The sequence below is a fragment of the Ailuropoda melanoleuca genome, chromosome 7 (genome assembly GCF_002007445.2).
Source record: "Ailuropoda melanoleuca isolate Jingjing chromosome 7, ASM200744v2, whole genome shotgun sequence".
Taxonomy (NCBI): domain Eukaryota; kingdom Metazoa; phylum Chordata; class Mammalia; order Carnivora; family Ursidae; genus Ailuropoda; species Ailuropoda melanoleuca.
This window is the reverse complement of record NC_048224.1, coordinates 35,790,993-35,816,696: the sequence shown is the minus strand read 5'-3', so window position 1 is coordinate 35,816,696 and position 25,704 is coordinate 35,790,993. Positions and strand designations below refer to the sequence as shown.

General features: G+C 38.4%; 1 protein-coding gene across 3 annotated transcripts in view; it reads right to left on the bottom strand.

Moving 5' to 3' along the window:
• Positions 1-1,557: 1,557 nt before the first annotated feature.
• RAD23B (RAD23 homolog B, nucleotide excision repair protein) overlaps positions 1,558-25,704 on the bottom strand; it is a 49,553-nt gene continuing 25,406 nt past the window's right edge. For 2 of the 3 annotated variants that reach the window (XM_002916443.4, XM_034664229.1), the window contains 7 exons: positions 24,441-24,709; positions 19,069-19,124; positions 14,090-14,217; positions 11,121-11,253; positions 9,040-9,167; positions 8,163-8,333; positions 1,558-2,913 (listed from right to left, as the gene is read on the bottom strand). In XM_002916443.4, the coding sequence (XP_002916489.1) occupies positions 2,800-2,913; positions 8,163-8,333; positions 9,040-9,167; positions 11,121-11,253; positions 14,090-14,217; positions 19,069-19,124; positions 24,441-24,709 (999 nt within the window). In that variant the 3' untranslated portion in view covers positions 1,558-2,799. The remainder of the gene's footprint in view (positions 2,914-8,162; positions 8,334-9,039; positions 9,168-11,120; positions 11,254-14,089; positions 14,218-19,068; positions 19,125-24,440; positions 24,710-25,704) is intronic. The other variant, XM_034664230.1, reaches the window with a different exon arrangement.

Here is a 25,704-nt window from a genome sequence, read left to right as displayed (position 1 = left end):
ACAAAATGGACATGGGAAGTCAACTAAAAGGACACGTTGTACCCAAGCCTCATGGCTAGGGAACTCACCAGAACAAACTTGGTCAGGAAGTACTTACGCCCTGAAATTGCTTAATTTAGGTTGAATATTTTGTAGCAGTTTACTAGGCTGGCTGCTATAATACAAGAGCATGGGGAAAATGGGAATTTAACTAAAATTTCTAAAAGCCCTTATGAACCTTGATTTACGGTCCACCAAGTATTCCATCTCTGTGTTGACGTTTTGGTTGAGAAAAACAGGAGACCCAATAAAACTGACCTAGCACCTGGCCTCCTACATGCCAACCACTGAGAAAAACAGAACTATGGGTGACAGAGGCATTGTCAACTCTCAATCTAAGATTCTATATGGCAAAAGGATCACTTTAAAAAATGAGAAATGCAATGGTGAATATATTGAAAATATTTTATAATTATTCTCTAGAATCCTAGCCATGTAGTACAGGAAAAAATTATATGGTGGAACACTTCAGTATTTTTAAACAATGTAAAGACATTTGACTAGAGGATGGCAATAAGAATTTAACAAATATAAACTTAAGCTTCCTCACATTTTCTACAGAGCAACTAAACAATAAAAATATTTCAAGAAATAGACAGAATACCTCAAATGCAAAATTCCAAAGTCAAAGAGCCACTTACATTAACAGATTTACCAAATCTGTTTGTAAATTAAAAAGATAACAGCAAAAGGTCACAAAAAGCCTGTTTTTTCACAGCGTCTTGGCTAATTCTTTGAGCGGATAGAACAAGGTAAAGAATGGTCAAAACTTGGCCTCAACTGTCTTCTTGTAATGATTAATCCCACTATTTGTGGTTTTGTTGTCCAAGGACAAAAACTCCGTGCGACCAACTTCTGCTGTCATTTTCCAGAGAAAAGAAGAGGATGCTGCTGGGGTTTTGTTTTTGTGTTGATTTTTCCTTTTTTCCAGTTTTCGCTATGCTGAGCAATTAGGTAGCAGACAGAATGACATGAAATAAATGAAAATATTCCATTATTCGACCAGAAATGCCAGCCTTTTCCCAACTCATTGCTCTGCCTTGAAAGATGAACATATTTACAAATCCTCATTTTATTCTCCTGAGATATTTTGCATGACCCATTATAAAACATACAGGTAATATAAAGTCCAAAGGTCTGCCATGTTTAAGGAATACACACATGAAGATTAAACTACATGATAAGACTGTGGGGAGAACCCATGGTCTCATTTATTTTCATGAGAGGCAGGTATGAGTGCAGGACGTAAAAGTTTAAAAGTCATCCCCAAACTTTGCTAAGGATTATTCCAAGAGATTACGCAGGGAGAAATCTGTACAAATTCATTTTCTTTACTCAGTATCAGATGGTAGGGGAAGAAAATTATTCCTTTAAACGTCTTGTTTATATTCAGGAAAAAAGATCTGAAAAACTGAACAAGTAGACATATTCCCCCTCTTTATGATCAAATAATAATGCCAATGAAGGAGATTCTACTAAAAAAACAGGGCTGAAAAAAATCCAAATAAAAGCCAACACTGCTATTAAGATTTTTCTTTTAATATGCCATAAGATATTCTTGATTGTATATTTTCCAAAGTACTTTTCCAGCTGCATCTCCCAACCCTTCCAGAAGATTCCACCAGTCTTTCCAATGCAATAAAAGTGCTGGATTATACTTTTGTCCACCTTCTCTTTTTGAAAGTAATATAATCCTAATGGCTTTAATGGTCATACATTCTTATCTAATAAGGAAAAACACTTACAAATATCAGAAACCCAGTTTTGAAACATTTGCATTAATTTTGAACTGAATCAGCATTTTGTGGGTTTAAAAAAGGCAGAATTTGAACTCACGACTTACTGACAAACACATTTCTGCGGAGGGATGGGGAAGAGAGGGATAGTGAATGCTGCATTTCTCCATTGGCCCCAAAGTGCTAAATTCACAAAGGGATACATCAAAAGCAAACATGCAATGGTGGTTTTAAAACTTTTACTGCAATATAACAATGAAGTAAACAGTAATTAGACACCTACCAATTTTTTCCCAAAACAAACCAAAAAAAAAAAATGTAAACAGGAAAATAACTCTGCCTATACTTGTACAGCTTCTCAAATCATGTTAGAAGGGTCTCACATTTGATGATCAAGAAATTTTAAAATAGCAGTAATTATTTTCATTTTAAGAAAAAGGTTCCCCTTCTCCCTCCCCACCCCAAGTATTTAACATGAAAGAATGGGCTTTCTTACACATTAATTCAGTATGTATTTGAAGCAGCAACAATAACCATCAATAATTTGGCATTTCTGTTTACAGTTGCTCCAAAATTTTTTTCAATTTCACAAAGCCATTATCCAGTGTTGCCATGAAATAGAGACTGAAAATTCTAGGTAGCAAAGATTCTTTTTGAAACCAATGTTAAGTCAAAGAAATATAAAGCAGGGCATTACACTAAATTTCTGGATCTAGTACACTAAAAAGAGTGAAACCTAGGAAAAGTTACCTACTGTTTTATAGAAGAAATAAAGACCTGCAAAAGCTGATTTTTGGTTGTATATTTTACACACTGTGTGGATTTGCGGCATCTGCTAACTGAAGCAGACATGCACTGTATTTCTCCCTGCCCTATATCCTAGATCCCTCCCTCCCCACCCCCAACAATCTACTACCTTATACCAAGTATTGTGGATATGAGCCCAAGTCATCCCAGACAATCCAGTGAACAAAGTTAGTGTAATGCACTGGTGTGAAGTGTGAGATAAAAAAAAAAGTCCCTTTCAATCTTCGTCAAAGTTTTGCTGTAGAAGAAAATTGGCAGCCAAGTTCTCATTCTTCTCACAAGCAAAATACGCTTGTATCACAAGTCCTTCAGGAAATCCTAGTGCCTTTAACTGGAAGAAAACAGAGAAAACACACATGGGTTCCAGCACAGCAAAACACACAGGGGTAGATCAGCATATGAAAACATGAAAGGCACGAAAAAGCTCTTGAAGACGTTATGTGAATGCATGCCTACCTAAGTATGGATTCACTGACCAACCCAAGCGACTAGATGGAGCCTAGACCCCTTCCTTTATCAACCACTGACAAAATTCTCTGTTCCTAGTTAAAGCTATTAGATGAACAGCTACTCTATTAACACTCATTGGCAATAACACTAAAAAGTAGTTGCTGAGTAAAAATAAATGACCCTACAGCCTACAGAAATGTGTAAATCAAACAGCTTTTACTATGTAAGGGGGATAGATATAAATGAGAGCAATGGGAGAGGAGTTTAACTACTTCATCCAATTATTTGTAAAGAAGGTCAGTTGGGTCAACTATAACTCTCCATCTCCTTGCCTTATGAAACACTTCAGACTAGAAAAATGGGTGATCAATTATTAATATTACATGATATATTTTGAAATCAAGACATATGATGTTCTATTTATATCTGCTTAATTTTTATAGCGTTTTAAATGGTGATACCAGCCACTTATTTTGTTTTCCTAGTCTATTAAAAATCACTGCTTTTGAAAGTCTTTAAGCACTCAGGTCAATTATATAATTCACTAGGTACTATATATTTATTTGTCAACCAAGTATTTTTTATGAACCCTCTGTTCATTACTGTCTAAATCACCTTGCATTAGACGATATCAAGAAATGACCTTAAAAAAAATGAGCAGCTGTCTCAATTCAGCATAATTATTCATCCATAAAAGGAGAAGATAAAACTCAAAAATGATTTTGTTACACCTAGGTCTTGTCCAGATTAAAGCCGGGCTAGCTGAGTAAAAGGTAGACAGGGCACGATCCAACTATATGTATGCTTCTACAAGACACACACTTTATATTCAAAGACACAAATATGCTGAAAGTAGAAGGACGGAAAAAGATACATACCATGCAAACAGTTACAAAAAGAAAGCTGGAGTGGCTATATTAATATCAGACAAAATATACAGTAAGATTAAAAACTGTTACTAAAAACAAAGACATTTTATGATGATAAACCATCAGGAAGACTTTGTTATAAACACATGTAACAACAGAACCCCGAAACACATGAAACAAAAACTGACAGAACTGAAGGGAGAAATGGCAATTCAACAGTAGTTGGAAACTTCGATATCCCTATGTTCAATGCTGGACACAACAACCAGGCAGAAGACTGACAAGGAAGCAGATTTGAACCTCACTATGAACCAACTTGACCTACCTAACTGACATTTACAGAACACTTGAACAGAAGATCACAAGTCCTTTCCAAGTATGTATCAAACATTCTCCATAAAGATGATGTTAGGCCACAGAACCAGCTTCGATACATTTAAGAAGATTAAAATTGTGCACAGTATATTCTCGGACTATAACACAATGAACTCTGAAATCAACAACAGAAGGAAATTTGGGAAATTCAAAATATGCGGAAGTTAACATAATCCTTAACCAATGGATGAAAGAAGCTATCACAAAGGAAATTAGAAAACACTTGAGATGAATGAAAACACCGCGGAATGCACTAAAACTTACAGGATGCTGCTGCAGTGCCTCAAGGGAAGTTTAGAGTTGTTAACTATCTATAGTAAGAAATATCTTAAACAGAAAATCTAAGGGTCTAGCTTAAGAAACTAGAATAAAAGAGAAAACGAAATCCAAAGCAAGCAGAAGGAGAAAAAGAATAAGGGTTAGGGAGAAAATAAATAAAACAGAGACTAGAAAAATAAAATCAATAAAACCAGAAGTTGGTTCTTTTTTTTTCCAGAATAACAACACTGACAAACGTCTTAGCTAAACTAACAGGGGAAAAAAAGAAATCTTAGGATTCAAATTACTAACATCAGAAGTGTGGGAACACTACTACTTTTTAGATAAATAAAAACTATTTTAGGAAATACTGTGAACAATTGTATGCCAGCAAATTAGATAATGCTGATGAAATACACAAATTCCTAGAAAGACAAAATCACCAAAACTGACTCAAGAAACAGAACATTTGAAGAGCCCTATAACAAAGAGACTGAATTAATAATCACAGAATTCCCCAAAAAGAGAAGCCGGGCCCAGATAATTTTACTGGTGAATTCTACCAACTGTTGAATGAATTAAAACTATTCTTCATAAACTCTTCCAACCAACAGAAAAGGGGGGAATACTTCCTAACTCATTCTCTAAAGAGGCCAGTATTACTGATACCCAACCAGACAAAATCATCACACACACAAAAAGCTATAGACCAATATTCCTTATGAATACAGATGCAGAAATCTTCAAGAAAAACACTGGCAGACCAAATCCAGCAACATATGAAAAGGACTATCCACCACAATCAAGTGGCATTTATCCTAGGAATGCAAGGCTGGTCCAACATACAAAAATCAATCAATGTTATTAATAAAGCATATTAACAAAAAAGGGAACAAACCCACACTATCATCTCAACACATAAACACCATCTGACAAAATTCAATACCTTTTTGTGATAAAAACACCCGAGAAACTAGAACAGAAAGGAACTCCCTGATAAAGGGAATCCAGTAAAACCCATAGCTCACATCATACTTAATGGTGAAAGACTGACTGCCTTCTCCTAAGATCAGGAACAAGACAAAGATATTGGCTCTCACCACTTCTATTTTTTTTTTTTTTTAAAGATTCCATTCATTTATTTGACAGAGAGAGAGACAGCCAGCGAGAGAGGAAACACAGTCAGGGGGAGTGGGAGAGGAAGAAGCAGGCTACCAGCGGAGGAGCCTGATGTGGGGCTCGATCCCCAGAACGCTGGGATCACGCCCTGAGCCGAAGGCAGACGCTTAATGACTGAGCCACCCAGGCACTCCGGCTCTCACCACTTCTACTCAACGATACACATACACAGAAGGCTGCAGGCAGGACCATTAGGCAAGAGAAAGAAAGAAAGAGAAAGAGGGACACTGGGTGGCTCACGTTAGACCTTCGGCTCAGGTCATGATTCCAGAGTCCTGGGACTGAGGCCCCCATCAGGCTTCTTGCTCAGCAAGGAGCCTGCTTCTCCCTCTGCCTGCAGTTTCCCCTGCTTGTGAGCTCTCTGACAAATAAATAAAACCTTAAAAAAAAAAAAAAAAGAGAGAAGAGAAGAGAAAAAAGAAAAAAGAAAAGAGAAGGCATCCATACTGGAAAAGAATTAAAACTATTTGCAAATGATATTCTACTACTAGGAAATCCTAAGAAACACACACAAATGATCAGAATTAATAAATGAGTTCAGGAAGGTTGCAAGAGGTAAGATCAACACACAAAATTAAGTTGTATTTCTATATAGCTAGCAATGAACAATCCAAACATGAAATTATGAAAACATTTCCACTGATAACAGCATCAAAAAGAATAAAAATACTGAGAAATAAATTTAACAAAAGAAGCACAAAACAAAGACTATAGAACATTTCCGAAATTATAAAAGATCTAATAAATGGAAAGGCATCTCATGTTCACGGCTTGGTGAGACATAATATTGCTAACATGGCAATATTCTCCAAACTGATCTGCAGAAAAAACACAGTATTAAAAATCCAGTTTTCTGTTTCGCTTTTCTTATAGAAATAAGACAAGTGGATCCTAAAATTGATATAAAATGCAAGGGATCCAGAACAGCCAAAACAATCTTGAGAAAAGAAAATCAGAGATTTCAAAACTTACTACAAAAAGCCACAGTAATCAAGACCATGACGTAGTGACATAAGATAAACATAAAGATCAATGGAACAGAAACTGAAAGCCCTGTAAACCCTCACAATTATGGCCAGTTGATTTTCAAAAGGATGCCAAGACCATTTAATGGAGAAAGAGTAGAATTTTCAGTAAACGGTGCTGGATATCCAGATGCAAAAAATACAAAGCTAGACTCCTGCACCTCACGCTATAAACAAGAAGTAACTCAAAATAGATCACAGACCTAAACACAACAACAGCTATAAAACTCCTCAGAGAAAAGATAGGAGTAAATCTTTTGACTGTGGATTAGGCAACTTCTCTTAGTATGACACCTGAGGTACAAACAACAAAAGAAAATATTTCTTCTTCAAACAGAAATGAAGAATGGATACCCCTAATCATTAAAAAATTTTTAAAAGGCTACAGAACAATTGAGACAAATGTCATTCACGCACTTATTTGAGGGGGAGAAATATTAGCATGATATATAAAATATCTTTTAAGAAATACATAATTATAAACCTTGAACATGTGAAATGTTTATATCATAAATATGGACAAATTATCTTTCGGATGATTTTCTAAGTATTAAGTAAAATGAACTTTATCAGATTTCCATCTCAAAACATTTCAGAAGACAAGACAGGGCAAATACTGTGATTCCCTATTAACAAATATTAACAATGGCACCTAGACAAAAACAAGTGACTTGTCATAGTATCATACAAATTAAGTTACTGCAGTGCCTCATGTGAACTGGCTGACCAAGTAAGGGTGGAAACAGAATCAAGGTTATCAGGTTCCGATGTTTAATGTACATATTTTTTATATATATCTAATTTACATTATAGTGACAGTAGTAAAGTAAAATTTTAAAAAAATGGATAATCTTGAGTTAGGCCTTCACTTTAAGATCATTTTCTTTCTTTTAAAGATTTTATTTACTTTTCTGACAGAGAGACAGCAAGAGAGCACACTTAGGGGGAGCAGCAGAGGGAGAGGGAGAAGGAGACTTCCCGCTGACCAGGGAGCCCGATGCGGGGCTCCATCCCAGGACCCTGGGATCATGAACTGAGCTGAAGGCAGATGTCTAACCGACTGAACCACCCAGATACCCCTAAGATCATTTTCTTCATGAATTTGAAGACATAGATGAGATTTTTAATTTTTAAAATATGTTTATAACTATTTTATAAAGCTAGACTGGCATTCACTGCTAGTCCCTTGGCTAGCACAAAGGCCACGATGTGAGAGCAGGAATGAAAATACAGTACAGGTCTTTACTGCAATCCTTAGGACAATGCTGTATTTGGCTCTGTAAAGAAGAACTACCTCCAGCAGCAGAAATATTCTGGATCTATGCTACCCAACGCAGCAGCCACTAGCCCCATGTGACTACTGAGCATCTGAAACATGGCTAATGTGACTAAGAAACTAAATTTTCAGTTTTACTTCAACTCACCCTTTCTATAGCTTCTTTTTCCTGAGGCGTTACTTGAATGTAGTTCATATGACCACTTCCGGCTTCTGCAATTCCTCCACTGCCACCTCCACCCCCTCCTCCTTGACCACCAGCTTCTTGAACTGGTTCATTTAACATCTGAATAAAATGCTCCTGGTGCTGGCTAATTTGCTGTGGTAATTTGAAGGGCAGGGAAAAGAAAAAAAAAACAATACAATGATATAAAGTATCTTCAGGAAACTAAGAATTCTAAATACAAATAGGAGAGAAAGGTAGAATTTTGTAACTGCCTTATTTTTAGAATGATTCTAAATTATTTAATCTTTGGAAGGATGTGATTTCTTATATTCTATTAAAAAAAACTTGGTACTTTTGAGTGAGGTAAACAGCGAAGAATTAAGAGAATTCAAATTCTCTGTCATAAATGCAACCCGTCCCCCCAAAAATCAATGTTAAAAAACCACTTGGGGATTATGAAAAGAAACAGAACTTCTGTATCTTCCACACTAGTAGGTAGTACAATGCTGTATAAAACTCAAAAACTTCGTGACTTGAGCATTAAATAAGCCCATGGGTATGTCTCTAAGAGGCAGTGCTCCACTAATAATAAGTCTGGGGAAAAAAGACTTTACAAATGGTTTCTTTGACAAAGAGTTTCTAGGATTCTTTAATAAAGTGTTTCCCCAAATTATTATCTGACCAACTTTCAAATTAACCTACCTCCACCCTCCCAACTCTTTTTTTTAGTACATCTAATCTATAGCATATTCTATTTAGCGCAGCTTAGAACAACAGTTTATAGAGCTTGTGGAGGGGAAGGGAGGACACACGGACTTTACAAACCCACTTTTGCAATTAACTCTGATTAAATAGTTACCTGCAGTAATTGAGGATTTTCTCGACCTATCTGTTGTAGCAATGCTGGAAGCAGGGAAGGATTCTGTTGAATAATTTGTCTCATCTGTTGAAACTGAGGCTGATTCCGTAAAAATTCAAGGGGATGTCCTAAAAAAACACATAACATTTTTAAACAAAAGCAGCAATTACATATACAACGAGCTGGTTCAATCATAACTTTAGATAGCAAGCACTGATAAGTAAAAAAATACATTAAGTTCTCAGATGTAGTATATAAAAATGAAGTAAATAATGACAAAAATCTTTCAACTGTACCAATGTGCAAGTCTTACACTATAGAAATTACTCCAATTAGCATATGTAGAGAGCACAGAACACTGAAAGAATGAAGTTTTCCCACAATTGTCCTGGGCAGTCAGTATCATCAAATAATAAGAATTTATGACTGGCATGCACTCTATCAAACAGAAAGTACTATCATTGTTCCTAAGAAAAACATACAGCTAGGACTAACAAAACCCAAAAATCCGCTTACTTTATAATACAACCCAAACCTTTAAGAAAAAGAAGAAGAAGAAAAAAAAAATATATCTGAGCTTGAATTCCTGGGAAATTCTAAACCAAGTAAGTGAAAGATAATACTTAAAAGTTCAGATATGCAGATCAGAAGTTGTATTAATACAAACTTAAATTACAATTAGAAAGACAATTTTAATTGCCATTAAATTTCAAACATTTATAATCTATAAAAGCTTGAGACAAGCTACAAGTAGGGTGCCTGGGTGGCTCAGTCGTTAAGCGTCTGCCTTTGGCTTAGGTCATGATCCCAAGGTCTCGGGACCGAGGCCTGAGTCTGGCTCCCTGCTTAGCGAGGAGCCTGCTTCTCCCTCTCCCCCTACCCCTCCCCCTGCTTGTGAGCCGCACACTCTCTCTGTCAAATAAATAAATAACCTTAAAAAAAAAATAAATAAGCTACAAGTCAATCTAGTACCAATACATATAGAGCTCTTTAGTCCAAAATCCCATGACAATAATAAATATTAAGGATGCCAAATAAGACAGAATTTGCAACTTTTTTGGGGGTAGTGGTGGTTGTCTGATTACACTATAAGAAACCAAAAATTGCATATAATTATGTTTTTGAGGTTACTAATAAATTATCAGAATTTTTTAGATGTTATTTCCTAAATTAATTATTCAAGAAAATCATTCAAATTAAAATGGCCACCTGAGTATGAGAAATACCCTTCCTCTGTGACACCGGTTTTACAGATGAAGAAAATGAGACTCAGAAACTAAATTAACCCATTACAAGGGCTGCTAAATGGGACAGGAGTCCACGTCTGAACCAAAGCTGTGGCCTCTTCTTCCCATTCTTATGCCAACTCTGCAGAAATGAAAGCCTGTCCTCTGGGAGACTGCTGACAAAATGCTCAGGGCTTTTTGTCAACCAGAGCTGACTGTCATTAGTAGAGCTAGGAAAAGCATCAAAGAAGGGCCTCTTCAAAATGAACAGTTTACATTACTTTATCACTACTGTATACAGAACGGAGACTGAAGGAGAACGAAGTAATTCCTGGGCCCACCACACACTCCAGGGCCTCTTCTGCAGTCACACCTTCAGCAATGGAAGGGTATGCGCCAACCAGTAAAGAGAAGTGAATTCAAGATTGGCTTTCAACCTCTAGGTACAAGTCCTCAAACTTCTCAGTGCTTTATTTCTTTGGTTGTATAATAACAGCCCCTAAGATCCTCCCAGCTTTGAAATTATACATATTTTATGACATTCATAGGGAGAGAGAAGAGACAAGGTGAGCAAACACTCTGAATGGCTTCAGAATGTTAACACAGAATATGAACTGGGAAGCATCTCTTCCTCGGAACAGGCTAAAGAGAATGTGCCCTTTGCCAAAACTACTGCACTGAAGTTTCAGCGAGAAGGTATGCGACAGCCACTACGAAGAATTTGTTTTGGGCCCTTCTCTTATATTAATGGATAGAGAACTTGTGTGAAGAGTCCTCCAGATGCTCCAGGAACAAGCCTCACCTCACACTAGAAACTCAGGACTATGCCCCCCACCCTCACCAGCCCACGCTAACCTCCAGGGTTCGCTGTGGTTGTCGATGCCGTCGTAGTCGCCGCAGCCGCCGCCACCGAAGAAGGAGGAGCCCCAGTGCTGACCGCAGGAGGGGTGTCCACCACAGCCTGACTGTCTCTATCTCCGGGGATCCCCTACAATACAAATTCTCAGCTTTAATATAGCTTGTCATTGAAAATTAGTTCAATACTATACAAAGTAAAAGACTTATTGATCTATTTAAACAAGTGCCTAATTTCCAAAAGCATCAAACAGACATCTATTAAAAGTAAAGGATTAAGACTTATCTAAAGCTGCATATATTTGAATTAGATTAGAAATGACCTGAGCATGGTATAGAACAACCCATACTGCAATAATGTAAGGCAGCACTGTCCAGCAGAATTTTCCATGACAAAAATGTTCCATATCTGTGCTAATAAAATGCTCATTAATCATGTGTAGCTACTAAGAACTTGAAATACGGCTAATGTTATTAAAGAAACTAATTTTTAAAATACTTCTAATTTTATTAAATTCAAATAGCTACTTGTACTTAAATAGTATTTAACAGCTATTTTACTGACAGTGCAGATCTAAGATATAAAGAGATCTGTAATTTAAAACATAAGTCATAAAACGATATTTACATATAGAAACACATTACATTTAACATCAAAGATACTTAATTTGTATATAATAATGTACATTTTTAAAAGGCTATTAAAAAATTTAAAATATCAACACAAACCTTATTAAAACTGGACATATTTGGTTTTTATGCTATACATTACTCTAATTTTTGAATTTCATAGAAACTTTCACCAGCCCTGTGATAGAAAGGTTTGCATTTGTAACCTAGTGTTAAAATTACCCAAAGAAACAGATTTTGATGCATGTGCAGTTCTGAAATGACCCCCAGGGGAAAAAATCAAATGGAGACAGAGCAGGTAGCAACAGTGGCCAAGCAAGGAGGATCTCCACTACTCATCCGTGGTTCTGAGACAGCATCCTCCAGAAAGTATCACATACAAAAAATTAAAGTTGGTTATTCAAAATTTACAAAAGTCAATATAAGAACCTTAAGTATTTCAATATTTTCTAAGTTTATAGCATTTGTCCTCTGAAGTTATTATAATTTAAAACTGCACTGAGACTTCTGGAACACTATTTTGATGTATGATTTACAAGACTTTTCATATACAACACATTAAAAAAATCTTTATGAAATCCACATAGATTGTGGAAGGAGGAGAATGAAGAAGGAAATATTACATTTGGGTAAGAGATAATAATGGTAAATGCTTCCATTTCCCAATAAATCAGAAGTCAAAATCATAAACGTATGAAGAATTATGCATAATGAACCACATGAAGGGTAAGGGCTGAGGCATTAGACATCACTCCAGGTATTAGAAACAAATGTTTCTAAGAATCCCTTGACTACTACTGACAATAAATAAGCTAACAATTCAAATGCCAATGGAACCAGGCAAATAACATCATACATTGAATTAAATGTACGATGTTATGTCAGGGAACAGGGAATGGATGGGAAGATAATGAATTAAAGAGTCTATGGTCTAAAACTTTTCCTAAACCCTAGCAAAAATCTGGAAACCAAGTTGTCCAGACAAAACAGCTCTCTGAATGAATGAACGAATGATTTATCTTCCAAGTTTTATTTTTTACATAGGCTCCATGCCCAGCTTGAAACCCAACTCAGAGCTTGAACTCATGACCCTGAGACTGAGACCTGAGCTGAGATCAAGAGTCGGACGCTTAATTAACTGAGCCACTTAGGCACCCCTCTTCCAAGTTTTTATTTAAGATGTCAGTTTTTTTCCTTTTTCTTAGCTATCTGAATTTCTAAGTGTAATCTCTTCAGTTTTAAAAGTTGCCAACTAATTACAAAAATGTACACAGTACAAAACAAAGAAAATTGGGCTTGGGCTTCCCAAGCTTGACACTTTTGCCCTCAATGGTATACCCAGGAGGTGTGTCTGGGTGGCTCAGTTGGTTACGAGTCTGCGTTCGGGGACGCCTGGGTGGCATGGCGGTTAAGCGTCTGTCTTTGGCTCAGGGCGTGATCCTGGCGTTATGGGATCGAGCCCCACATCAGGCTCCTCTGACATGAGCCTGCTTCTTCCTCTTCCACTCCCCCTGCTTGTGTTCCCTCTCGCTGGCTGTCTCTATCTCTGTCAAATAAATAAATAAAATCTTAAAAAAAAAAAAAAAAAGAGTCTGCATTTGGCTCAGGTCATGATCCCTGGGTCCTGTGCTCAAGCCCCGCACTGGGCTCTCCGCTCAGCTGGAAGCCTGCTTCTCCCGCTCCCTGCCGTTCCCCCTGCTTGTGTTCTCTCGCTCTCCCTGCCAAATAACACAAAAATAAAATCTTAAAAAAAAAAAAAAAAAGTACACCCAGGAGTATGCTGGCCATCAATAAAGCTACTAAAATGGTAGACTGGATTAAGAAAATCTGTCCCCACCCTCCAAACACACAAACTGTCATGCTTTGACGATAACATGAATGGGGTAGAAGGAACTACTCCAAGTGGAGAGCCAATTTTACTACTCATTTAGCCACATTGTTTCCTAACTAAAAATCACATCAAAATCTTTTAGAAGAGGTTACATTTTACCAATATAAAATGTTAACGAAAAAAAAAAAGCATTATGTAAATTACTAGCATATATTCTCATTCTCCTGTGAATTGTTACTGTTCCTTAAAAATCTTTGATATTTTAGGGGCACCTGGCGGCTCAGCCGTTAAGCGTCTGCCTCCAGCTCAGGTCATGATCCCAGAGTCCTGGGATCGAGCCCCGCATCGGGCTCCTTGCTTGGCAGGAAGCCCGCTTCTCCCTCTCCCACTCTCCTTGCTTGTGGTCCCTCTCTTGCTGTCTGTCAAATAAATAAATAAAATTAAAAAAAAAAAAAAACTTTGGTATTTTGATGTTAAACTACAATAAATAAAGTGAAATATTTCTCACCATTAAAAGATACTCCACTGCTCTGTCAGGGTTGTTGAAACTGGCTCTCAGGGCTGCAATCACTTGCTCTCGTTCATATCCCATTGACATGATCTCGGTCACCATATTCTCATAAGACTGACCTGTCACTAAGAAAAGGTGTGTGGGGTGGGAAGAAGGGAAAGAAAGGAAACATTTAATAAATACGCATTCCCCGCATATTTCTTGAGTGTGTTATGTATATAGAAGGCACTACAGGGCTAGGGGTACAAAGTTGAATAACAAACTATAACATAAATGTGGTAGGTAGAATAATGCCTCCCTGACAATCCCTGGAACCTATAAATATGTTAGGTTACAAGGCAACGTGGAATTGAAGTTGTTAATCAGCTTACTTTAAGATAAGGAAATTACCCCAGATTATCTGTGTAGGCCCGATGTAATCACAGGGTCCTTATAAGTAGAAGGAAAAGAGATGGGAGGGTCAGAGAAACAGATGTAAGGCCAAGAGGAAAGAAGCAAGGTCACAGATGCTATGCTGCTGCCTTTGACGACAGAGGAAGAGGCTATAAGCCGAGGAACGCGAGCAGCCTCCAGAAGCACTGAAAGGACATAAAACAGATTCTCCCCCTCGAATGTACAGAAAGGACTACAACCCTGATGGCAGCCCAATGATTTAGCCCCTTGATTTTAGTCCAGCGAGGACTATGTTAGACTTCTACTGTGCCTTAATAAATCTGTTGTTTCCTACCAGGAAGTTTGTGGTAATTTATCATAGTAGCAACAGAAAACTAACACAGTATGTTTAATAAGTACAATAAAAACATCAGATACAAATGTACCACAAAAATAGGACAGAATTAGCAGGTCGGAGAAGGCAACCTGGAAGAGACAGATAAACTAATTTTTGAAAACAAGAGGAGGGACATTCCAAGCAATCGATTTGACTGTAACAACTTCAGTCTTCCTTTGATATCTTCTATTATCAAAGCACAGGAAAAAAGGTTAGAAGCAGGAAAGTTAGACTTTCATAAACCATACAGAGGTGATGCAATGCCCCAAGTCCTGCTATCCCAGGAAGCTGCTTCCCACAGGCTGTCTCCAAACCAAACTCACTCTTCATGGAAATGTCAGACCACAGACAAGAGTGAAAGAAAGCCAACTCTCTACACTAAACTTACCTCACTCATGCCATCTTTTCTTTCACTTCTCTTCTGGGTACCATTCCCTTTCTCGTCTCCTTAAAGAACTGGACCCTTTGGTTATCCTCTCTCGTCCACCCCCCATCCTTCACTCTCCACTTAATTATCCTGATCAGCAGTTAACTAAATCCTAGAATGTCATGCTAAAAACAGAAGCCTACCCCCTTGGTCGTATCCCAATTCCTCTTTCAGGAACAAGTCTATTTGTCTGCTGCCTTCCCTTTCCAGCCATAGCTATCTGCAAAGGCTGTGTCCACTTCTCACATTCCACCCGCTCCTCAGTCAATACTGATACTCGACTTTGAATCTCTAAAGATTTCCCCCTCAGAGGTGCCCCACCATTATCTGCCTTCTCCAAGTCAATAAACAGTTCCTCTATCCACCCGAAACCCTGGTGACTGCAAATTCCCTGTCCCTTTCCTCCCACACCTCACCTACTAGCATATCTGCTACATCCTATCTCTGAATTACACTGCAAAACTACCTACTTCCCTCTTTCTCCACTGCCTTCACTCAAGACCAGGCCACAAAATCTCTCATCTGGATTACACCCTGCTTCCTCTCCTGTCCCTAAGCCTATAACCTATTCTGCCGCTGGAAAAGCAAGCTTTTTAAAAGGAAAACCTCATCTCATTTCAGGCTCCCAACACTCAACAATCTCCGTACACCACACTCCAACCACGCTAATGTTTTCCAGTTCACTTCGCAAGTCATAACTTTGAGAACCTGTCCCAGAACCTTTACACACACACACACACACACGAGCTTCTAAGAGGGTCAGTTCCTTCGTAGGCTCCAGTGCTCAATTTAAACTGAGAATACATCCCAGAAATGTACTGCCTAACTATCCTAAGTATAAATACCTTCTGTTTTTCCTTTATGGAAGCCATTAGTTTCCTTAAAATCATTAATCATAAATTGCAATTTACTTTCACTCTTCCTTCTTTCTCCTATCTGAATGAAAAGTTCAACTGTGCAAGGGACCCTGTCATTTTGCATCACCATTTCCCTGGCACAGGTGACGCTATCAGCGGAATGATTTTTTTTTTTCCTGCAGAGTTTTCAGTAAGGGCATTTAATAGCCATGAGAGTACAGTTTAAAAAAACTAAATATCGAGGCGCCTGGGTGGCTCAGTTGTTAAGCGTCTGCCCTCAGCTCAGGGCGTGATCCCAGAGTCCTGGGATCGAGCCCCGCATTGGGCTCCCTGCTCTGCTGGGATCCTGCTTCTTCTTCCTCTCCCACTCTCCCTGCTTGTGTTCCCGCTCTCGCTGGCTGTCTCTCTCTCTGTCAAATGAATAAATAAAATCTTAAAAACAAAAAAACTATCATTGAGCAAATGTGATATTTGTTACCTTGTTAATGACTTTTCCTTTCTCCTTCCATAAAGGACGTGTTTATATTTTTATTTTCTTAATTACCCATTCATATGATTCTAGCACAAAGCCACTTAAGTGCCAATACCCTTTCAGCACCCTAGTTCCCAGATACAGAAATTAGCATCAACATAAACAAAACGAAGAGCTGCGGAGTATCTGAACTACATTATTTTGACATGGTGTTTCTCATTTAATTCTCACAATAACTCTATGAGAAAGGTTTACTGTGATCATGGCAATGGCTGGTAAGTCATGGTACAGAGACTAACACAGGCTGTCAGAGTCCAGAGCTTCCCATCTAGTCACCAAGCTAGCCTCCTAAGTAATCAAGTTATAAAACTCAAAAAGAAATGCCTATAAGCAGTCTGATACTTTTCAGATCATAATAGTACAACGGCAAATGACTCATAGGAAAACTAAAGACAATGGATAACACGAGAGAGAGCTAATGAGGCTAAAGTGGAGTAGTGATGAAGAACCTTATGTCTGTCATTAAAAATGAGTTGTGGTCTTATCTTCCAGGTCACAAGGAGCTGCGAAAGGAACTAACAATGGCCTCATGAGATTTGCCTTTTATAAAGCCCTCTATGACAGGGCACTGACCAGTTAGGAGAGAATAATGCAGGAGTATCAATAAGGTAAGGTCGTGAACTAAAGCAGTCAAGGGGCAGTGAAAACAAATATTCCAGAAATGTTAGGAAGGAGGGCTGTCAGGACCCTGGGCTCAACGGGCCACAAAAGGCAGGAGGTCAAGGACGATGCCAATGTTTGGTAGAGATAGATGATGATGCAAGCAATGAGGAACAAAGGAGAAGAATCAGATGGGGGAATAAAACAGGATTCTATCTGGAACCTAAAGAGTTTATGGAGGTTGTAGGTTTCCCAGTTGGCAGCTTAAAGAATGAGTCTGGGGGCTCAAAGGGAGATGTGTACTGGAGTTATAACTTTGGGAATCCTTTTAGTATATGGGTGGTATTTGCCATTCCCATAGTCTGAACTTTGAACTATGATCTAGAACCACAGAAGATCCATATGTTTAAAGGTCAGGTAAAATAAAAAGAGTTAACTAGAAGGCCTGCAAAGGAATAGTCAAGGGGCATGGACCAAGAAAAGAGTAGTGTCACAAGCCAAAGAAGCCAAGTTTAAAGCAGCAGGGTATCAACATAAAGACTGGGTATCAACATAAAGGGGTCCCATGACCTAAGCTGTGCAGGGTGACAGAAGACGTAAAGATACGACACTGCCTTCAGAGGGGGAGGTGCAGAAGGAGCTAGAGCTCGGCGGCACCATGCTTTCCAACGGAGGCAGCAGTGGTGTCAGCCAGACAGTTCAGCAGCCCCAGGGGAAAGTGCCAGGTGGTACCAGCTCTGTGGGTGGACAGCACCTGACTGATTTCTGGGTCCAGCCCTTCCAGTATTTCCGTAACAACTTCCTAGAATTAAGGCTTTCTCTGTTTGAAAGGGATTTCTGTTTTGTTGACAGACACTAACTCATACTCATTTGGTAGCAGACTAGTCCCAGAAAACAGTAAATGTAAAAGATGTAAATTGTGGGTGTGGTACATCCGGGTGACCTTAGGTTGATTACTTACAATTGCCCCTACATGCAATCGACAACCAAGATGCCATTTCCATGGGATCGTGGAATTCAAGTCCAATTAGGTCAGAGGCCAACCCCCCAGATCGTATGAGGTGCTATTGCTGTTGGAACCCTGCTGCTGCAGCAACCAAGCAAAGAATCCAGAAACCCATACCACTGAAGCTGCTGCTCCCAATCTTTTACCTCCCTACCGTTACTAGTAATAGAGAACATAACAAAGGAGAGGAATGGGGTTGCCAGCCAAGAGACCAACAATTAGCAGGCACAGTAGGAAACGTACTAGAGGTGTCACAATGGGAAAACGGGAAAAAACAAAACTGATTTTGACAGACTAAGTGTGAAGGGGAGATGAAAAAGCGTTATCCAATAGTTAAAGCTGGGACAGAAAGGTACACACTGCAAGTACCATATAAGCAGCAAGACAGAGATGGGACCTGATAGAGCTTCAAACTGGAATAAAGATGAAGTGCGAGACAGATTTATTAACATTTTATACCCGTTTTACCAACATTTTGTAATAAACCTGTACACAGTTCAAACTTTGTTAAGACCTCGTTTAAAATTCACATTTGGGAAATGAAAAATTATCTCCTTTAACTAAAAGAATATGCTTAACTCTAATAATTGTACAATTTAAAGGATTCAATATATAACACATTAATTCACAAAGTCTTTAGTAACATTAATCGAATAATTACCTAAATCATTTAACAGCTTGATTATGAGCAACCATGAAAATGAACACATTTTCATCATCTAGGAAAATGAAATTTAAACCTCTTCCCTATCTCTTAGAAAATTATTTACAATGAAGATACTTACCAAGCGCACTGGTAGCATCTTCAAAAAGGTTTGACCGAGAAGAATCTCCTGATGTACTGCAAAAGGTTTTTAGAAAATCGTACATCAGAAAGTATAGAAAACTGACATTTTAGTTTAGTAACTGTCCAATTTGTAAAGAGATTATTTGATTTTAAATAAATGTAAAAGTCTGGCTACAGTGTTGAAACCATCTTCTACATTAAATCCCAAAGCTTTACCCATAACATTTATGGCTTGGGAAGAATTTTCAATCTTAATAATCATACTGTTCTGTAAATGCATTACTTTAAATGTCCAAAGATATAAAATAACAACTGAACAGAATGTTTACCATTTAAGGAATACCAAAAAGATAATGCACAACTATTTCCCTAAAAGAATTCACATTAAGTTAAATAATCTATAGTCAAGTCACAATAGAAGAAACACCAAATACAAGTATCCCCCACTTTTCCAAAGTTCACATTCCACCACATTTTGCTTTTTCAAAAGATCTATGTCAGTACCCGTTTTCACTAACTAGAAGAAATCTGAAGAGAATTTTCTCTGAAGAGGTTTTGTCCTTTTACGAGAAATGTGAAAATAGTGTTTCGTCTGTTTTGCAGCAAACCTTTACAGAGGAACACACCCTGAGAAACAAGAGTGACCCCAAACTCCTTCCCCAGAACTACACTCAGCATCAAGCCGCCATAACTCTGAGCTGTGTCTGTGAGCATCTGCGCTTCATCTAAATTTATTTTGTGCCTCCATTACCAAGGTGTGTTCTAAGGGATCAGAAAAGCCTGAGAGATTATTTTATGGGTCTGGGAATGAACAAAACTTTTTCCACATAAATCTATGGTAACTGCTTCTTTGCTTTATGCCGCTTTCGCTTACAGAAGGTTTCAAAGGAATGCTCTACTTTCAAATAGTGGGGGAATCCTGTAAACAATAAATAGCCAAAGTAGAAACCACATTAGGCTGGAGAGGCCTGGGAAATCTTTACATAACAGAATTTCAGTTAGGTCTTATAGATAAGTTTTCAATACAGGAGCTGAAAGAAGGCATTCAAGTCAAGGAACACAGCAAAAGCAAAAAACAGAGAGGTGTAATAAAATCCAGGCTGTAACCGGAAGTTAACCAGTTTAAAAGGACTAAGTTTCTGTTGGGCAACTGCAGAAGATGAGTCTAGAAAACAAAGTAGACAAAAACAAGATCATGAAAGACCATGAAGAGTAGGCCAAAGAAAAATAAGTTGAAGCTTACAAAGTAGTAAAGGTAGCAGTTAGCAGTTTAGATTAAAGCATACATACAACACAATCCACTCTTATACCTCTATCTCAATTTTAAAAATAAAACACAGTAGGGGCGCCTGGATGGCTCAGTCAGTTAAGCATCCAACTCTTGATTTCGGTTCAGGTTATGATCTCAGGGTCATGAGATATAGCCCCATGTCAGGCTCTGCACTGAGTGTGAAGCCTGCTTAAGATTCTCTCTCTCTCCCCTTTCCTCAACCCCCCTACCTGTAGCAAGAGCAAGGGAAATATCTGAGTTTGAATTCATAAATTATTTTCTTTTTTTTTTTTTTAAAGATTTTATTTATTTATTCGACAGAGATAGAGACAGCCAGCGAGAGAGGGAACACAAGCTGGGGGAGTGGGAAAGGAAGAAGCAGGCTCATAGCGGAGGAGCCTGATGGGGCTCGATCCCATAACGCCGGGATCACGCCCTGAGCCGAAGGCAGACGCTTAACCGCTGTGCCACTCAGGCGCCCCCATAAATTATTTTCTAATCCTCAGTTTCTTCATCAATACAATCAAGTCAACAGTAATATCCATGTAACCCAAAGTGTTGTATGTAGGGTTACCACTGGAAAAGTATTTGGCAAAGAGCCGGGCATCATCACATCCAATATGATTAAACTAATTTTCTGGTGTAATTTTTAAATTACCTTCATTAACTAGATAGTAAAGCTAACTTACACAGAGGCAAAATTTTGAAAAGAATTATATAAAGAAAAAAAAATTCTCCTGCCCAAGACCCCTATCCAGGGAATAATCACTACTACCAGTTTCTATATAACAATGACTTGTGTCTTGCCTTTGGGTGTTTTTTATTTAACTTAATTATCTCATGTCAGCATAACCACAATTACCCCAAATTTTCCCCGGAGACACACAGTATTCCATTTAATTGATGAAATCAAGCTCTTCATAGGGTATTTCTAGTTTGATTCTCAACTTTCAAATTCTTTCTGTAGTAAAATTTATTAATTGTTCCTTTTATGACTTTTTTTTGATGAAGATTATCTTTATTTTTCCCACGTTCTCTAGTTCATGGTTTCCTTTTATGCTGATTTTTTATCTATCTAGAATTTATTTTTATGAATATAAGGTATGTGATCCATTTTCCCCCTTCCATCTGGCTAGGCAATTAATCTCAACAGCATCTCCCCCAAGGTGGTTTGAAATTACATCTTTATCTTATGTTAAGTCCCTGGTATGTATTCTGGTCTGTTTCTAGACTATCATCTATTTACCTAAGCAGTCTTTCTAGTAAGAGCCATTGTAAATTACTGCAATCGTTACCGTGTATAATACATTTCACTACCTGGCAGGATTAATCTTCATTCCAGTTCTCTTACAGAACAATTTGTGCTGTTTTGCACACTGTTTTAAAATTTCCTTTTACATATCTCAGGTAAGAGTGAAGTATGGCTGAACCACCATTCTTCAACATTGATTCCACCTCACCACTTCTTCCCTATCAGTTAGTGTGCTGTCCCGTTGCTACTGTTCTTCTACACAATACACAGCCATAGAATAGATAATATATGATGTTGTTTTGTAGCTTTTGTTTGGTTTATGGTTATTGCCCATATTATTCTGTAATCTGTTTTTCTGATTTGATAACAAAGCCTTGAAACCACATTCACTAAACATGATACATACTACATACTTTAATTGGCCAGTAATACTGGACATTAGGGCTTCTCGAACTTTAGGAAGCCCAAGAATTTACCAGGAGAGCTTGTTAAAATAGAGACTTCTGGGATCCGCCTCCAGATAATTCTGATTTAGGTCAAGGGTTTAATTTTAAACAAACTCCCAGTGATGCTGATACTGCCTACTAGCATTTTGGGTAGCAATGCTCTCCAATATGAATAAATTACAGGTCAAGTCATTCCTGTACTAATGTATTTAGGTTGGTTCCAATTTGCCTTTCGCTATAAATAACGTAGTTTTTGTGCACATGCGCAGTTTCTGTAAGCTAGAGATAAACAAGTAGAATTTGCATTGTAATTGGTGGTTTTTAAAGAACAAAACTGGCCTAAAGACACAAATGCCTACTAATGAAATGTCAGGCGAATAAACTTTCTGATGTCCCTCAAATTCATACCAACATGTCTCCTGATAATTATCTAAGTTTTGTGCTTTACAGGACACTCCATGTTTTACAATACAGATGAAAGGACTAAGGCACATTTAAGCAGCCAGTTTTCTGAGCTTCTCTCCTTCCTTCCTTTCCTGTGTTATCCTTCTCTAAGGTGATAATTTGGGGAAATAAGAAGAAACAGTTGGTGTATAAGGCCCAACCAAGTAAGTAACTCTAGCATCTGCTCTATCACTTAACATCTACTGATTTATGCAATTTCCGTAGGCCTGAAAATGTAATACTGACTCTTGAGAATGGGTAAACGAAACTGTAACCCCGGGAAGAAATTTTAAAAAGAGATAATAAAGAAATCTGGATAGATGATATTAGCACATTAAAATGTACTGATCAATTCTGAAATTCTCTCACTATGACCTTTCAAAGAGCTGAAAACATATAAAAAAGTAAGATATATTACTGCACTGAATGAAGACAATATTTAATTACAGTTACAATGTTTAAATGGATCAGGGAAACCAATGTGTTAAATTTGTTAAGTTCCCTCCCATACACAGAACTGACAAACAACCTTTTGACAGAACAGCTTAACCTGAGTCTGGGTTGTTTCCCACTAGGTAAGAGTGTTGAACGCATTTCTAAATATACACGGGAGAAGCATCAAGTTAGGCAACCAGGCATAGGGGAAATATTTTATTACCTGAGCCTATGCTCTCCTTGTAGGGAATCAATTCCCTGGAAAGAGAAGCTAAGTGAGCAATTAATTAATCAGATGACTCAAACCCCTCAAAACACTGTGGACTGGGTCAGTCACAGTGACCAGACATAAAGACAAAACACTAAAATAAAGGATCATAACTCAATTTTTTCAAATCACTGTTGTATTTATCACAAACATGCTTTCCTATCAGTAAGTGTTTCCAATTCCTGTACAGATCTCTATTCCATTTGGTTCTGATTCCAAGGACTCTAACTATTGCCACTGAGGTCCCAAGTTGTACTAAAGTCACAAAATACAAATAGCTCCAGTGCCAGTGCACACTGGGCTTAATACGACCCATGTTCTCAGATAAAGGAAAAATCCCCTATACGAGTCCAGCCAAGAGAACCAAAGCACTTGTTTTGGTTATCTTATTTATCACTGGGGGAAAAAAACTTTTGTCATAAACTACTCAATAATCCTGCCAACTTCCCACAAGAAATTATTTCTTGCTCCCCAAATATTCCACACCTTTTCTTTTGTTTTAAAGATCTACACTGTTAAAACTTAAAATTCTACAAAAGCTCACAAAAATATAGATAAAACAGTGGAAAATTCAAACAATCCATATGTTCAACAAAAGGTGGTTGGTTAACTGGGCACAACAGCTGATCCTTAATTTGGCTGTGAACATGTGCTATTTTACAGCTCTTACATCCATTATTTCATTTAATCCTTATAACAAGTCTAGGAGATAGGTCCTACTGTCATCCACATTTTATAGATGAGGAAAATACCCAAAGATGTTACTTTTCTAAGGTTAAGTGCCAACAATGTTAGATCCAAACACAATGCTATGCAGCAACTGGAAATACTCAGTGGCATGGAAGGATGTTTACAACATAAATGACCATGATCAGAAAAGAATATAGATCAAATAAAAATAATGATTGGGGGCACGGTCAGGTTATTTATAATATGTCAAACTGTAATAAAATATCAAGTTATTTTTATAATTCTTATAGGTCATTTGTATTTCTTAATCTTTCTACACAAAATGAATAATGAATTTCACCCTCTCTCCCTTCCCCCTGTGGGGAAAAATGCAGAGTACACAAATCTGGATTATGGAAACTTAAACAGGCACAAACATGCTGTTTTAGTCACATTTCAACGTTTAGAAAAAGTTTAATGTAGCAGAAACAAAGTTTGATCAAAACAACCATCAAGAAAAATACGCGCGTGAAGTTCTTGTCATGAACTTGTGTTGAAATACGACTTCCTAGACTGCGGGTCTTACCTGTCAGTTGCTGTTGGACTTGTAGCCACTGGTGTCTCTGCTGGCTTTTCTGCAGGCTTCTCTGGTTGCGTTGCACTAGCAGGTGCAGGTTCAGAAGATGCTGTCGTTGGTGCTGGAGTGACGGATGCAGGGGAAGGAGTGGGAGCCAGAGTGGGAGCAGGGGCTGGGGCCTGAGCCACAGCTGGAGCTGTGGAGGAGCTAACTGTGGTAGTGGTGGCAGGATTTGATTGCTGAGTTGTAGCTGGTGCTGGTGTTGTCACTGCTTTGGGCTAAACACATTAAAAAAGTAAAACAATGGATTATGATAAAATACTACATTACCTGGTATCTAAATAGACTGTATCACTACAGGAGACTACAAACATAACACTAATACAAACTTGTAACTTGAAAATAATTTCACAAAGTAACATAGAAAGTGATCAATATTAGCCATCTGAATTACTATTTGTTACTCTTTCAAAGCCAATGACAGCATATATATATTAACTATCAACCTTAATTAGCTTTAGCTAATAGTTTCAGTCTATGAAAAACCAAAAGCAGCCGCTATTCAGAAATATACAGGGGCGCCTGGGTGGCACAGTGGTTAAGCGTCTGCCTTCACGCTCAGGGCGTGATCCCAGCGTTCTGGGAATCGAGCCCCACATCAGGCTCCTCTGCTGTGAGCCTGCTTCTTCCTCTCCCACTCCCCCTGCTTGTGTTCCCTCTCTTGCTGGCTGTCTCTATCTCTATCGAATAAATAAATAAAAAATCTTTAAAAAAAAAAAAAGAAATATACAGAATGTAAGGGAGGACTTAAGATGGCGGAGGAATAGGGGACCCCCTTCTCAGCCGGTCCCCTGGNAGATGTATCTTCCTGCGTCTCAGGCTGGTCCCCTGGGTCGAGCTGGATAGGTACCAGACCAGCCTGAACATCCACGGAATCAGCCTGAGACGCAGGAAGATACATCTGGATCTCTACAAATGAACATCTCCAGTGCTGACCATTGAGGTACGAAGCAGGGAGCCCTGAAACCGCGCACAGATATCGGAAGATAAACGGAAGGGGGAGGGAGCTGCTGCGTTCGGACGCCAGGAAGCGGTAGCCACCTGCACAGGGAGCGGCTGGACTCGCGACCGGCACCCGGGAGAAAACAGACAGAGACCGTGAGTGGGGAGCGTGCGCAACCAGACTTCTCACGGAACTCCGGTGCGCTCACTGGATCCAGACTGAAACCGGGAGCGACGGGAGCACGGGGGGGGGGGGGGGGGGGGGGGGGGG